This window comes from Mobula hypostoma, chromosome 13 (assembly GCF_963921235.1).
Source record: "Mobula hypostoma chromosome 13, sMobHyp1.1, whole genome shotgun sequence".
Classification (NCBI taxonomy): Eukaryota; Metazoa; Chordata; class Chondrichthyes; order Myliobatiformes; family Myliobatidae; genus Mobula; species Mobula hypostoma.
In genome coordinates, this window is record NC_086109.1 from 65,741,165 (window position 1) to 65,758,085 (window position 16,921).

At 40.6% G+C, this 16,921-nt stretch overlaps 1 protein-coding gene across 5 annotated transcripts in view; it reads right to left on the bottom strand.

Annotated features, from left to right (window-relative positions):
• The window catches only part of LOC134355648 (endophilin-A3-like), a 144,686-nt gene that overhangs the window by 18,238 nt on the left and 109,527 nt on the right, over positions 1-16,921 (bottom strand). For 4 of the 5 annotated variants that reach the window (XM_063065861.1, XM_063065862.1, XM_063065864.1 and 1 more), the window contains exons 2-3: positions 11,815-11,883; positions 3,145-3,217 (exon numbers count right to left, since the gene is read on the bottom strand). In XM_063065861.1, the coding sequence (XP_062921931.1) occupies positions 3,145-3,217; positions 11,815-11,883 (142 nt within the window). The remainder of the gene's footprint in view (positions 1-3,144; positions 3,218-11,814; positions 11,884-16,921) is intronic. The other variant, XM_063065865.1, reaches the window with a different exon arrangement.

Below are 16,921 nucleotides of genomic sequence, written 5' to 3' on the forward strand. Positions count from 1 at the left end.
TATCGTTTGTCTCTCTCTCTGCACATCAGGTGTTTGATGGTCTTTTTTTCAAATGGGTTCATTTGGGTTTATTTGTTTTGTGACTGTCCGTAAGGAGACAAATCTCAAGGTTTTATAACAGTGGTCCCCAACCTCCAGGCCGTGGACCGATACTTTGCCGCGAAGAATGCAGCGGTGGCCGGAACACACCCAGCACATCTTTAAGAAAAAAGCCGAAATAAACAAGCTAATTAATTAGGTGCCGCCCGGCATGTAAATGTCGGCCCAGATCTGGACCAACATTTAGTGCCAGGCAGCACCTAATTAATTAGCTTGTTTATTTCAGCTTTTTTCTTAAAGATGTGCTGGGTGCGTTCCGGCCACCGCTGCATCCCTCTATGCTTCTCAGCAATGTATTGGTCCGCAGCCCGTAGGTTGGGAACTACTGTTTTATAATGTATAGATACTTTGACAATAAATGTACTTTGAAATTTAAACTTTGAATTCTTGTTTGATTTTGAACAACCATCCATGAATTTTGCTGGTTATGCATGCACAATCTTCCAAATTTTTTTCCTAAAATTCAAGGTTGAAAAAGTGTGCAATGTGTAGTGAATTATCGTCATTGCCAGAAGGGAGGGTTCACCAGCAGCTGAGAGCTGGAGTTAGCATTAACAGTGCACTAAGCATGTGAATTTACCAGAAGTACACTGCCAAACTGAAAAGAAAATCACGGGCCTATTCAAATTTTAAGAAATACAACTTACAAGTTTCTCTGACAGTAATAACTGGAAAACGGGAGGCCAAATAAATATAAGATGGCATTATAAAATGGGCTGAACACAATGGAATATCCAACATCAAATTGTCGCACTGAGCTTGATTATGTTTCCATTAGTGTCCATAAAAATTAGTATGTATGGATGTATAATAGTTTGTTTTTTTCACCTCACCAATATAATACTATATTAAGTAAAAACATTGTATCCTTTATTTTCTGAAATCTGCAATATTAGGAAAACATGCACAAATGTAAATGAATTGTACTGCCTAAAAAAATGGTAATCAAATTTCCAGATGACTAAAATGACCCAAAATAGTAATTGTCATTCCATTCCGGATGAAGAAAATTTTAAATTACATAACCTTTTTTTTCCAGCAGTTAAAAATCTTAGCCAATAAAGCATGCTAACTGATTTAAAATGTTCATTTACAAAAAAAACATCTGTAATTGTTTTAAGCAAGTTACTTGAATATTTTCAGAAACACGAACGTGCAAGACGATGTTGGCTGTTGTTCATGATCTGAGATATACAAGATCTCAATCCTGAGGCATTATCATGGACAGTGCTGAATATGGGCCAAGGGTTCCTCAAATGAGAAGCATTAAAACTAGCTGGGGTTCTTGTTCTTATTAACATCAGAGAGGGATATTTGCCAAAGATTAGAAATAGCTTATTTAATCAGAAATAAACTGCCCAGGACATGGAAGCAAATAGCTTTGGCTCTGTCATTTTAACCTCAATTCCATGTTGGTTTCTCTGATGTGTTTCTCCCCTCCACCTCCATTAAATTCTTCAATTGATTTGACAAATATAAACCCACTGCCAACAATTGTTCAAAGAACCATTTTCTTTCACAAGATCACAAAACAAAGGAGCAGAAGTAGACCATTCTGCCCATCAAGTCTGCTCCACAACTCCACCATGAGCTAAACTATTCTCTCATCTAGTTCCAATTTCCAGCTTTCTCCCCATATCCCTTGATACCTTGACTAATTTGATACCTATCAATCTCCTCCTTAAACACCCTCAATGATCGGGCCTCCACAGCTGTATGTGGCAACGAATTCCATAAATCCACGCTCGATGTCGGTAGCTGGAAGTTTATGGCACAGAGAGTTTCTCCCTTTTGCCGCCCGCTATCGGGGACTATCGGGAGTCGATCGGAACTTTGAGACCTTTTTATTTTACCATTCTCATGGTCCGCTCTTTATAAAGTTATGGTATTGCTTTGCACTGCTGTAACTATATGTTATAATTATGAGGTCTTGTCAGTGTTAGTCTTTGGTTTGTCCTGTTTTTTTTTGTGATATCACTCTGGAGGAACATTGTATCATTTCTTAATGCATGCATTTCTAAATGACAATAAACGAGGACTGAGTGTCCTCATAATCTAATATAATAATCTAATCCTCTGGCTAAAAAAATTTCTCCACATCTCTGTTTTAAATGGGTACCCTCTAATTCTAAGACAGTGGCCTCTTGTCCTGGACTCACCCACCAAGGGAAACAGCCTTTTCACATCTACTCTGTCCAACCCTTTCAACATTCGAAATGTTTCTGTAAGATCCCCTCTCATTCTTCTATACTCTAATGAATACAGTCCCAGAGCCGACAAACACTCCTCATATGTTAGTCCCTTTAAGTTACTTTCAACAGTCTAAGATCATAAGAAAATGCTTGCTTTAAGATTCCTTCACTGAAAGGCAGTCATTCTCTCAGCAAGTCAACTACCATGGCATATTGCATCTCTAACAAATGCTTCCAACATTACACAGACCTTCACTATAGTTATGCTTCTTTGATATAAAATTTCATCCTGCTTCAAAGTCATTGCAAAACTGCACCAGGATTTTGTAGCTTCCATATAGCTCAATTTCTGTGTGAAATGCATGATCTTATTTAAAATTTAAAGGAGTTTAGAGAGGCAAGTCTTTTTCCCCACTCACAGAGGATGATAAATATTTGGAATTAGCTGCCAGAGGCAGATTACAACGTTTAACAGGCCATTTGGACAGATACTTGAATAGGAAAGTTGTGGAATATTACAGGCCTAATACAGGCAAATTGGATTAGAATAGAGAAGCATCGCAGTTAGCTTGGTCATAAAGGCCTGTTTCAGTTCTGTACTTTTCTATGTGCATATCTAGAATCCTGACCCCTTTTGTTAAGCACTTGTCCTTTACTAAAATGGACAAGGTTCTCACTCTCTTGTGCAATAAATGGTGTTTGGCACTATTCTGCTCACCCACTGAAGGTTTTCACTCACATCTTTCCTGTTCACTGTGACTCTTCTCCCTGCATTAGCAAAAGCCCTAGCCTTACTGTAAAGCAAATAAGCAAGAGATCAGAGTAAAATGTCATTTAGAACACTAATTCATACCTGGATTTGGCTGCAGGTACTCTGTTGTTTTAGACAAAACTTCCGCCACAGCTTTACTTGTAGCTTCTATTTTCTTTAAAAAAAAGGTAAAAATAGAATAAGCAATATGCCACTGCTTCTCCCTGTCACTGTAATCTCCTTCAGCCAAGAGCATAAAGTTATAGCTAATCTTATGCAAGCCTGAACTTTAAACACTCTATCACCTTCCCGATATGAGCTTAAGTTCTGGAAGTTATTATCAAAGTATCCGCTTCTTCACTGCTTTCTTCTTAAAACGTGCATCTTTTAATCCAGCACGTGGATGTCCCCTAATACCATTCTGTGACTGGAGGTCAATTTTGATGATGCTCCTACGAAGCTCCTACGAAAGTTTTTATAAGGTTATTGGAGCTCTGTAAGTGAAAGCTTTCGTTATTACAAAACTGCTCTCCAATACTCCAATAGCTTGGCAATCCTGATGGCTTATCATCTGGCTGACCGACTGCAGTTTCTCATTCTTGCTTTAAACTCAGCAGGGCTCAGGATCAGTTTTATTATTACTGACATATGTTGTGAAATTTGTTGTTTTATGGCAGCAGTACAGTGCAATACATAAGTACACACACACACACACACACACACTGGATTCCAGTTAATTGGGACATGTCGGGACCAGTACGCTTTGGCCCAGTTAAGTGGCTGTCCCCAATTAGCCGGTTTCGTGGATACAGGTTAAGAGGTATATAAAAGAAAACTACTGTTTTACTCAGTAACAAATTATGTATTTAAATAAAATGCAGAACCAATTAGAACACTACCAATGTTACTACAGTACTATAAAACTGTGTAGTAGTACCTAATAGTTATCGATGGAGAAATTCATCCAATGTACGCTGCTGTATATGGGGTGACCATTCTAGGCAGCTTACTCACCTTTGGTCCCTACCCGACACTCAACTCTCACCTGTGGCTCCAAGCAGCTGTTTGTATGCGACAGTGGGCACACCTCGGTACACCGCATTGATTGGCAGGCTAAGCCAAGTGATGGCAGCTGGTGAAATAGGGAGACGTCGTTGCTAGCATGTAAAGTCAGCTCCAGCAGACTGCATGGATCAGATAAACAGTGAGATCCAATGGCCGAGAAGATGATCTGCAACACTCTGTGGCGAGTGACGGGCATGATAAGGCACAGAAGAGGTCATGGTTATCCACTCCAACCAAGGACAACCCCAGTTTGTGACGACTACTCGTACCACTGGACCTAAACTTCTGAGGTTGAGAGAGTGAAACTATTCCAGTGCAACGGCTTTTCCACTTTAAAGAACTTTTCCACACAGATTTCACCGTCATCGTTGGATATGGCAGACAAACAACAAGCTGCCGTGTTCTATAGCTTGACTGTAAAAGAACAAAATTAGAGCAGACATCTAGTATAGATAATGGACTGCGTTCATACAATGCTTCTGACGATTGCATCCTCCAAATCTTCATTTTCATTGTAGCATTCAAGATGGTTATTGACAACTTCAAATTCTTCGTAGTTCCTAAAATGTTGAAGTAGTGAAGTCACTTCATTTTCACGTCTGGCCATTTCTCATATCTCCAAGCCTGAATGTTTGAAACCATAGTGAGCAAAGCAGTCCTGAATAGCCTTACTGCTGTTTTCTTGCCAACTTCCAGTGAGAAAAATCTCTGCATTTTGTACACAAGCCCATACAACTGATGGTATTTTAAAAGTGCCCATTCTCAGCATGGTGTAGTGTCTGATGCATGTAACTGATGCTAGTTACAAACTATTTAGCAACAGTCTCCTGTCCCAATTAAGTGGCACAGTGTCTCAGATAAACGAAGGAAATCCAGGCTATTTACTCAATCAGCTTTTACAGTTTAAGAGTTGTCCCAAATAAGTAGCGCACACGTATTCACTTACATATACACACACAAACACAAAATAGATATATACATGCACACACTATAGTATATACATATATTTTTGGAAGAACAAAAACTAGAACTTTTATTTACAACAGCAAACAGTAACCACGTTTCTTACAGCCATGCTTTCTAGATCATTCTTTCATCTCAGTGCATGCTCTGAACTATATATATAAAAATACACATATATACAGTGGTATGCAAAAGTTTGGGCACCCCGATCAAAATTTGTTACTGTGAATAGCTAAGCGAGTAAAAGATGACCTGATTTCCAAAAAGAATAAAGTTAAAGATGACACATTTCTTTAATATTTTAAGCAAGTTTACTTTTTTATTTTCATCTTTTACAGTTTCAAAATAACAAAAAAGGAAAAGGGCCCAAAGCAAAAGTTTGGGCACTCTGCATGGTCAGTATTCAGTAACACCCCCTTTGGCAAGTGTCACAGCTTGTAAATGCTTTCTGTAGCCAGCTAAGAGTCTTTCAATTCTTGTTTGGGGGATTTTTGCCCATTCTTCCTTGCAAAAGGCTTCTAGTTCTGTGAGATTCTTGGGCCGTCTTGCATGCACTGCTCTTTTGAGGTCTATCCACAGATTCTCGATGATGTTTAGGTCAGGGGACTGTGAGGGCCATGGCAAAACCTTCAGCTTGCGCCTCTTGAGGTAGTCCATTGTGGATTTTGAGATGTGTTTAGGATCATTATCCTGTTGTACAAGCCATCCCCTTTTCATCTTCAGCTTTTTTACAGACGGTGTGATGTTTGCTTCCAGATTTTGCTGTTATTTAATTGAATTCATTCTTCCCTCTACTAGTGAAATGTTCCCCGTGCCACTGGCTGCAACACAAGCCCAAAGCATGATCGATCCACCCCCGTGCTTAACAGTTGGAGAGGGGTTCTTTTCATGAAATTCTGCACCCTTTTTTCTCCAAACATACCTTTGCTCATTGCGGCTAAAAAGTTCTATTTTAACTTCATCAGTCCACAGGACTTGTTTCCAAAATGCATCAGGCTTGTTTAGTTGTTCCTTTGCAAACTTCTAACACTGAATTTTGCGGTGAGGATGCAGAAAAGGTTTTCTTCTGATGACTCTTCCATGAAGGTCATATTTGTGCAGGTGTCGCTGCACAGTAGAACAGTGCACCACCACTCCAGAGTCTGCTAAATCTTCCTGAAGGTCTTTTGCAGTCAAACAGGGGTTTTGATTTGCCTTTCCAGCAATCCTATGAGCAGTTCTCTTGGAAAGTTTTCTTGGTCTTCCAGACCTCAACTTGACCTCCAGCGTTCCTGTTAACTGCCATTTCTTAATTACATTACAAACTGAGGAAATGGCTACCTGAAAACGCTTTGCTATCTTCTTGTAGCCTTCTCCTGCTTTGTGGGCATCATTTATTGTAATTTTCAGCGTGCTGGGCAGCTGCTTAGAGGAGCCCATGGCTGCTGATTGTTGGGACAAGGTTTGAGGAGTCAGGGTATTTATAAGGCTTTGAAATTTGCATCACCTGGCCTTTCCTAACGATGACTGTGAACAAGCCATAGCCCTAACAAGCTAATTAAGGCCTGAGACCTTGGTAAAAGTTATCTGAGAGCTCAAATCTCTTGGGGTGCCCAAACTTTTGCATGGTGCTCCTTTCCTTTTTTTCACTCTAAAACTGTACAAATAATACACTAATCTTGCTTAAAATGTTGAAAACACACATGCGCGCGTGCACACACACGCACACACACACACACAGCTTTTATAAAGCAAAGTGCTTAAAACCTTTTGCATAGTATATATACATTCATACATACATGCACATACATATAGAATATCTATGGTTCCTTAACGTTGTTTATAGCTGGGGGTGGTAATGAGGACAAGCTCCTACTATCTATTAAATGCTCTCAAATAGCCTCTGACAACCAAGTCCCGCTCCTGGCCTTCATGTGTGGTTTAGCTACTGAGCCTGGTGGAGCCGTTTCTACTGACAGGAAAAGGGGCAAAGGCAGGTTACGGGAACCTTAAAACCAGTCGCTTCGGGCAGATGGGGCTTGTCAGCCGTGGTTGGCAGCTCATCTACGAGAAGGAAAATGCTGATCTCAAACCTCCGCTGCCTTGTGGTTATACCCACTTATGGGGAAGGCTTCGGGAGTAAACCCTGAGGGAAAAATCCAGAGGTTGGAGTCCTGCATGGAGTTTAATGCTGACAGGCAACACCTATGATGCTGCTGCCACCAAACTGTATCGGTCTCAGCTGTTCCTTTGGTTCATCAGATGCTTGGAGGACGGGAGGTTGCTATATGGGCAACAGCTTGCTGTCAATATCCTACTGCCCAGGGTTACGTATCTACACAGCTAGGACGCAATATGTAACCCTGACCGACAGAGGCCTCAGACTCAGACAGACGGTATCTATATATACAGATACACAAATAAGTAGTGCAAGAGCAGCAAAATTTGTGAGGTTGGTCCGTGGACCATTCAGAAATATGACAGCGGTGGGGAAAAACATTAAATTTGAGTCATCAGGCTCCTTCATGTACTTCCTTCCAGATTTTAGTAACGAGAAGACGACATGTCCTAGCTGATGGCGGTGTTTGATCATAGATGCTGCCTATTTGGGACATTGCCCCTTGAAGACGTTGTTGACACTGGGGAAGCTAGTGCCCAGGATGGTGCTGGCCAAGCTTACAACCCTCTGTAGTTTCTTTTTCCCATCCTGTGCATTGGCCCCTCCATACCAGACAGTGATATAACCAGTTAGAATGCTCTGTACAGTCTTCTGTGACATTCCGTTTCCAGTGACCCCGTCTCACTCACAGTGGCCTTTTAGCAGTGCTCCTTTTGAACTAGCCAGGACTCTGGTTTCCCTGTTCCTTTTAAACTCCACGGGAACCCATTTCCACTCTTCTTTTAAACTCACTTGGGGCACTGTTTCCTGTGCTTTATTAAACTCATTTAGACCAGCTTCCCATGTCCCTTTTAAACTCACCAGGTTCTATTTCCTGCACTCTTTAAACTCACCTGGTTCACTGAAAAGTTCATTAAAACTTCTAAAATAAAAAGTGAATCAGAACTAGGTTAAGATATTAATTGGAGTAACATTCAATAGTGCAGAAAATCTGCCAATCCAGCACCAAGTCCCGAGAGTGACAGATCATCAGAGTTTTACTGTATTAAAGTACCATCTGGGCTTTATTCAAATTCTATAATTGCAGAAGAATGCCCTAATTTTCTAGGCTGCATAGATCACTTAAGATGAACAGAGCTTGGAGAACTATCTTTTGATAATTTATTCCATATATGACCCATATTCATACTGAGAAATATTTCTGGAAAATTCAGGGTCTCAAAAGAAATATAGTATGATTGTCAATAAAGTAAGCCAGTCCAAAATAAGAAATCCACACACAACTTATAATAGCAAATACAACTGGGTTTTCTCTGATGAAGTCTCTAAAATGAGAACATAAGAAATAGTAGGAATAGGCCAACCAGTGGCTTGAACTTACTCTGCCACTCAATAAGATGATGATGAATCCAAAATTGACCACTTTTCACTCCCTCTGTATAGCCCTGACTCCCTCATCATCTGTCAATTTCCATCCTGGATATAGCCAACAATGTCCCACTGGGAGAGAATTCCAAATATTCATGACCCTCTGACAGAAGAAATTCCTCTTCATTTCCACCTTAAATCAGTGATTCCTCATCTACAAGCTACGTCTTCTGCTTGTACATAACCCCAACAGGGGGAATACCTCCATCAGTGCCCCTCAGAGTATTATAGGTTTCATTAAGGTCACCTCTCATTTTAAGATCCACTGATCATTTTCTCAACCTGCTCAACCACTTGTCAGATTTAACATGCTTCATCCCAAGAATCAACTTAGTGACCCATCTCAACTCCACCTTACAGTACCAGTATATCCTTCTGTAAGTGTGGAGGTCAAAGAGTAAACTTAGTACTCCATGTGTAGCCTCATTAGCATTCTGTAAAGTTGCATCAAAACTATCCTACTCTAATACTCTGAAGTGCACAAGTTATTAGCTTGCCTACTTACGTGTGTGTGTGTATATATATATATATATATATATATATATATAAAAAAATGGAGATCCACCCCCCCACCCACTATATTTTGTGATCTCACCTAATTTAAATAATAATTTGCTTTATCATTCTTTTGTCTAAACTGTATAACCTCACATTTTCTTCACATAATACTCGTATCTGACAAATTTCTGACCCCACTCACTGGTTGAACCATTACTTTATACTTTATAAGCTTTTTAAATAGCTCTTTGCAGAGTCTTTGTGCCCCCTCAACTTCCTAATCCACCTCCCTTTGTACAATCAAGTTTCGTTCTAATACACTCTGTTCCTTAATTTAAATCACTATTATCGACTGTAAGTAGGTGGTCTCACAGAGCTAGTGACTCATGTTCGACGCTGATCTCGGAATGCCTCAGAAGGCAGACTTTTCTTGCTTTCCCTGTAATTGCCTGAGTTTCCTCTGGGTGCAGTGGTTTTGGTCCATGTAAGGTAATTAGCCACCGTGAACTGCCCCTAGTGTGTGGCTGAGTGGTAGATTCTGGGGAGAATTAATGAGAATGTGGGGGAATAGAAAATAGGACCAGTGCAAATAGGTAATTGATGGTCGGTACGGACTTAGTGGCTTGAAGGGCTGTTTTTCTCTGTGCTAATCATCTGCTGCAAATTCCTAAAAGTTTCCTTTGGCCTATCAGATTCTTCACCAATGTGTGTGCCTAATTTGTTCAGTTAGCCTTCATAGAGAGCTTTTCTTTCTAACTTGAATATACTTTTGCTTAGATTTTCCTTAAACACTGTTAAGTACCTTTTTACCTTTTGATCTATTTTTGATCCAGATCTGTCTTTATACCATTATATTAGCCAAAACGGTCAGAAAGTTACCTCTCTGATTCAAACTTCTGAGCTTTGCAATGAATTTGAAATTCTACCATGTGAATAGCAATCACTCTTTCCTACAGGATCCCTTACTATGATATTGTTCATTAATCTTATTAAACACTACCCAATCTAAAATAGGCTGCTTCCTCGCTGGGTCACAGAGAAACTATCCCAAATGCACTGCGCCTTTGTCTTCAAGTCTACCCTTGCCAGTTTGATATGCCCAATTGTCTACCTGCAGAAACCCTGAATTAGATTCCATAGCTGCCTATTTCAGTAAATTACTGTTTTAAAAAATTACATACGAACAATACTCCATTTATTGACATTATATATTCACACGATTCTTAAATCATTCCATTAAACAATGAACAATACAACTATATACCAAACAAAATGTACTCAGACAGGTACTATATAGTGAGCACTTTTTTAAACCATAAAAAAACCCAGTTAAGTGACTAAGATTGCATTGAGATAAGCAGCTGGTGTCAGACACCGATATCCCAAACTAAATCTGACTCACTGCTGTAAACAACTGAACATGCTTTAGGCCATGTGTGGGAGGAAGCAAGAAGCACAGTCCGTCAATCTGGACTGCACTTGAATATCTCCTCACATCACACAGCAAACTTTGGGCAACCCACACCCCTTCAACTCTGGCCTCTGTAGTTTTATCATTTTAAACTGCTCCATCACTCAAAGTCATACTTCCAGCATTCTGAGAATCTGGAATTTTGCTTCTCCCACTCCCAATGCTCTCTACCTCACTATCCCCTTTAAAGGCAACTTCTAAAACTTATTGAATCACCTATGTGGCTCAACAGCAAATTTTGCTCAAGCCTTCTAGCAAAGTGCTTTGGGTATTATACTTAATTAAAGGCACTATAAAAATGCAATGTGGTGCCTGTTATTTCTGTGCAGTAAAACTCCAGTACAGAATTTGGGAATAGGCATTCTTAACAATGATTATCTTCTACTTTCAGTGCATAAATTGAAAATAAAGAATTTCATTTAAAGAAATGCAAAAATAAAATAATTTTTCAACATAAGAAAAATCACTCATACTGATTTATGAATTAGACAGTAGGTGGCACCCCATGTTTTGAAATGAGTCAGAGCTCTAACTTCCCTGTGGTACTTAGATTAATCTGTTTACTGAAGAGAATAATGCAATGTCAATATAGAAATAGCCCTTTAGACAATTTCTGTTTTTTGTCTTAGTCCCAAATTCAAATCATGACTCATAATTTGTTATGATTCCCTTCTTACAAGTTACGATTCAATTCCCTGCTGCATCACAGTTTGTTGCCAGGTAACATGGAATTCTGTTTAAAAAGACATTTATATCAGTAGTTTATAGAAAAGCTACCCGTGATGATAATAAACTTCATTTTTATTATCATGTGCTGGGCACGTGGCCAAGTGGTTAAGGCATTTGTCTAATTATCTGAAGGTCGCTAGTTCGAGCCTCAGCTGTGGCAGCGTGTTTGTGTCCTTGAGCAAGGTACTTAACCACATATTGCTCTAGTCTGTGCGAGGAGTGGTGTCCCACACAGACTTCTAATCTGCGCCTTGTAAAGCATGAAAATGCTCGACGCAGGCCTCTCATGTTCTGAGTCGACGTTCACTCCCCCCTTTATTATCGTCGACCACCAGAAAGTGTCCATCACTCTTTACTATGCTGATAATTAACATAATTTCAAAACTAATTAAGAGATTAGAAACGTTTTCTCTCAGATATAATACCTAAAATACACAGGACGTGCCAAGTTCAGTCGCCGCCCTTATTGTTTTTAATGAACTATGAGCCATAATTCTTACATAGCAGTATATTCACTTACCCGTTCCATCTCCACAAAGTCATCATCTAGCTTTGTCCCCTCAGCTCCGCCCATTTTCTCACTAACAAACTGCAAAACAAAATGTGAACAACAATGTCAGGAAGATAGCTTCACACACAGGGAAATATATTGAAATGCTTAAATGCAATACATTTAATTAAAATAAAAACTGCTCCAAATACAAGGCAAGACTCTGCAAGTAGACATGGATATAGTAGGGAAATCCACTGAAATAAGAGGAATGGAGATATTACCGGTTGATGTAACCTTTGTCACTCCTGTAACATCACATTGCACTTATCATGACCGTAGGAGAGCTGTCCATTCGGAGAGGCTGGGTGGAGACACTGCTCTGAATAGGAAGTAGGGAAGTCGAGAACCACAAGGAAAAGTGTGCACCACTAAAATGGACCGCAGATGAGGGAAACGAAAGGATAAAAACTTAACCAACTTTGATTACTATTCTTGGTGCGTGTCGCTATAAATGAAATAGAGAACGTGTAAAATTGGATGAGGTGGTGCCAATGTGCTGAACAACCTTGTACCTGTATGATGACAGGAATTCAGTGTGAGAGGAGTTACAATGGAGAGGATGAATACCACTCTCATGGTAACACAAAGCAGACATGCATGGTAAACAACAGGTAGGGATGCAACATAACCACATAAGAAATAGGAACTAGAGACCTAAGGCCACCTGGCCCCTCGAGCCTGCTCCACCATTCGATAAGATCATGGCTAATCTGGCCATGGACTCATCTCCACCTACCTGCCTTTTGCCCATAACCCTTAATTCCCCTACTATGCAAAAATCTATCCAACCTTGTCTTAAAAAGGACCAAGTCTCCAATACCAGCCAAGACCTCAAGTGCATACAATTGCAAAGTTACACAGAGCTACTGCATTTTCAGTATATCTTGCACAACTGCTTACTATACTGGTTAACAGTACACGAACTCAGCCTTTCCACACATGTCACCATTATAATCATCTTGCAAAGCTGCTGCACATTAACCTGCTTGCCAACATCGAACCAGGCTTGGACTTGCATTGCATTCAGTTCAAACTACAGCATGGAAGAACAAAACTTTCCTTTTCCGTTCCCACCAACATTCTCTGGCTTCAGCCTAGCTAAGCGCCTGTCATGCTTTGACAAATGATTGGCAACCTCAACACTTCCTTCCCTCCTGAGCCGACATTCCTACATGGCAATCAATCAATTGCCAAGTCTGCATTCTTGTGTTTCCAGTGCATCAACCACCTGCACCTCGTCTTATTCCATATCGTGACAAAACTCAAATCGATGCTTCCATTAAAGATGAATTTCTCTAATGGTCTACTTCCTTCCTGCATCATCACAGCCACCGATTAATCCAAATTGCGCAACCTGTGTCCGGTGCGCATTTACTATTCATACAGCCCCCTCCCAAGTACTGTCTGACCCTTTCTCCTTACTATTACAGTTTTGTTGCTCTTCATGCAAAAGTGATTGGCGTATGCAGTCTTTCCCCCACATCAGTTTCCTCACTGTCCTTTGTACTTCTACAATATCCTCTCCATTCTGCATTCTCAGTGACCAATCTGTACACAACACTGGCCTGGCTGGATCCACAATACAGGATCTCATTATGTCAACTGCAGAGTTTAATCAGGCCTAAACTTGCTCTTTAGTAGATTAAAGAAAACTTTCATCTAATTTGAAACAAGTATATTTTGGCACTTGCCTTGTTCTACAAAACATTCATTTTCTCAAAGGTGATCAGCTATACAGCGGTGATCGTTTCGATCTGCGAACTGCAGGAATTAAGGTGGGGCAATTCACATTATTTTCTCTCCCTGTGTAGAGAAAGTAAATTCACACCATATGGTCTCAATGATGAGCCTCCTTTGAAAGAAATGTAATAACGCACACTTAGGTTAACCCTTGCTCCCAATCAGTGAGGCTCCCTGCAGGGAAAGGAATTACTGAATTTATCTTTTGATAGCTTGACCTCAAACCTCAAGCCAATATTTCTCTTGGAAAAATGTGCGTGACAAATTTGTTAAAGACTTGTTGCACATACGAGTCACAGTAGCTACTCTGCTGAACCTGCCTATGCAGGTATTGATGTTCTTCACAGGCGTCCTCACATCAGACTCCTTATTCTCCGTGTAATCTATTCACTATTCATTACCAGTTCTATATTCCACCACACTTTACACCATATCCCGAAATGGTTTTATTTGTGATATACTTACTGTCCCTGACTTACAAACTTTACCAGGACAAACACTTGTCATTACTTTTATAGAATAAAGCAACTCAATTTGGACCGTCAGCTCTGATAGATATTCTGATATCGTTCTTCTAAATCTTCATTGCATCTTCTCCAATTCCACTACAACCCTTTAATTATAGTTTACAACATACACTAGCTCTGCTATACCTCCGTGCAGTTTAATCAAGACTGTATTAAACTGAGACATAAGAGACACAGATGCTGTAGTCTGGAGCAACAAATGATCTGTTGGAGAAACGCAACAGGTCGAGCAGCATCTGCTGGAGTAGGGGTGGGGAAGTCATTGTTCACAATTCAGGTAAAAATCCTGAATCACGATGCAGTCCTGACATTGGGTTTCTACCCAAAGCATTGACAACTCCTTTCCCCTGGCTGATGTTGCTCAACCCACTGATTGTTTACTATTCTATATTAAGAATCCACTTCTCGGTCCAGACACCATAATGATATGGTACATTACGTACAAATTGAACTCATTGGAACCAAAATGAAAATTTTTTGTCAAGAGGCATTTAGCACTGAGGAACTTGTCTGTTCGCTCAAAAAGAGCAAAGAGCAAACCAGAAACAAGAGAAAATCCGCAGATGCTGGAAATCCAATCAACACACACAAAATGCTGGAAGAACTCAGCAGGCCAGTCCTGCCGAAGGGTTTCGGCCCCAAATGTCGACTGTACTCTTTTCCACAGATGCTGACTGGCCAGCTGAGTTCCTCCAGCATTTTGTGTGTGGTGCAAAGAGCAAAGCAGAATTTGTGCTTCAGCAAAGAATTAAGTTTTCTCCACGATATCTAAAAAATTTATACTTATTACTGAATTATATTCTGGCATATTAGGACAGGACAGTGGTGCAGCCTCTGTCTACTGCTCTGGAGGCCTGTGTTTAATCTTGACCTTTTGTAAAGTTTGCCTGCTCTCCCTGTGATCACCTGGTTTTCATCTAGGTACAAAACTCACAAAATGCTGGAGGAACTCAACAAGCCAGGCAGCATCTATGGAGGAGAATACGTAATCAATGTTTCGGGCTGAGACCCTTCATTGACTATTTGCATCCCTACCTGCTGCCTGACATAGACGTTTTCTGAACTGCAGAGTTCCTTTAGCGTTTTGTGTGTGCGTTGCACAAGATTTCTAGCATTCATAGCATCTCATAAACGTGAGAAAGCCTGCAGATGCTGGAAATCCAAAACGTGGGAGGAAATGTCCTTCTTCAGGACTGACGAAGGGTCTCAGCCCAAAATATTGACTGTTTATTCACCCACAGATGCTGCCTAACCTGCTAAGTTCCTCCACTAGTTTGTGTGTGTTGATATGTAGAACCTATTGTGTCTATTTCTTCTGTTTTCCCTCCGCATCCTGAAGCTGTGCGGGTTTATAGAATTATCGGCTGTTATAAGATGTACTCTGTGTGTAGTGGTGGAAGCTGAGGGGAATTAAAGAGAATGTGAGGAGAACCATAAATGAAATTATTGGAGGATTAGTGATTGCATATTGGTTGTGTTGAAGGACCTATTTCCTGTTGTATTACTCTATTGTTCAATCTCATTCATGTTCACATATCCCTCACTGAGAGCCAGAAAGGACATTTGCTTCTCAAACACACCAAGTGAAAACGGTTTGTGCCAAGAAATTATCCCTTTGCCAGCGGTTTGTTATTCTGTGTGCCCTCTGAACATTCTCCAACACATGCTGTAATCCCAGGGGAATCCTTACAAACATTGAGGGGCAAGTGGTTGTGCTTTAGGTCAGGACCAAGTCGCTCAGCACCTGGCAATCCACTCCCTGCCGACACCAGGGAGCAGGGAACACTTCTGGAAGCACTGGAAAAGTTCACTGAAATCAATCTTGACCAACTTCAAATATTCGATGATTCCTTTGAATTGGACTGGAAGGGGTCCTTACAGCTGCTGAACACATGTTCAGCTGCGCAAGATTAAGAGAAAATTTTAGCTGAAGAGGGAAACAATGCAACGGTGCTGCAATGAAATTAGTCCTGCGTCATGATTAACATAACGATCTATCTACCCGGCATACGTTCGGCAAACATTAGCATTCTATGCGTTCACACCCTTATCAATATACTGGCCAATGTGAACCTTGCCACTAATGCACATAGTTGTCAACTGCTTGGAACTACATGGAATGCCTAATATAAGCAGTGGATCATGGCACATTAGGTCTCACTGCTCAAGTAACCTGGGTTCAATCCCGACCTCTGCTGCTGGTTACATGAACTCAGGAGGAAATGACAGATAAGTTGATTCATCATCAGTCTTCATGATGGAGGAACCTAATGGGCAGGCTTACAACAATATGAAAGAATCTATAGCAACCATAATGGGCATCGTACTGCAAAAACGAACGGGACAAAGGCAGGTCCCAATGGTCTGCACCCTGGAAGTGGTTGCAGGGCCAGTGGACCATTGGACGAAGGTTTTCACAATCCACCTAGTTACGGGAAGGTGCCAACAGACTGGAAAACTGCAAATATGATTCTGTTGTGCAAGGGGGAAGGAAGTAGGTAAAGAACTGATCTGTTATCTTGACATAAGGCCGGAGTAGAGAAAGTGTCCGACACCTGAGCTGTTATTAGGGAATGCGACAGGCAGGTGACACTTTGCATCTGGGAATCATAATGTCGTTAGTTCCAAAGTAAATATGGAAAAGAATAGGTCTAGTCCTTGGCTCTAGATTCTAAATTGGAGAAAGGCCAATTTTGATAGTACTGTATCAGAAAGGATATGGCAAGCGAGGACTGTGACAGGCTGTTTTCCAGCAAAGGTGTACTTGGTAAGTTGGAGACCTTCAAAAGCTTGTATGTGCCTGTTGG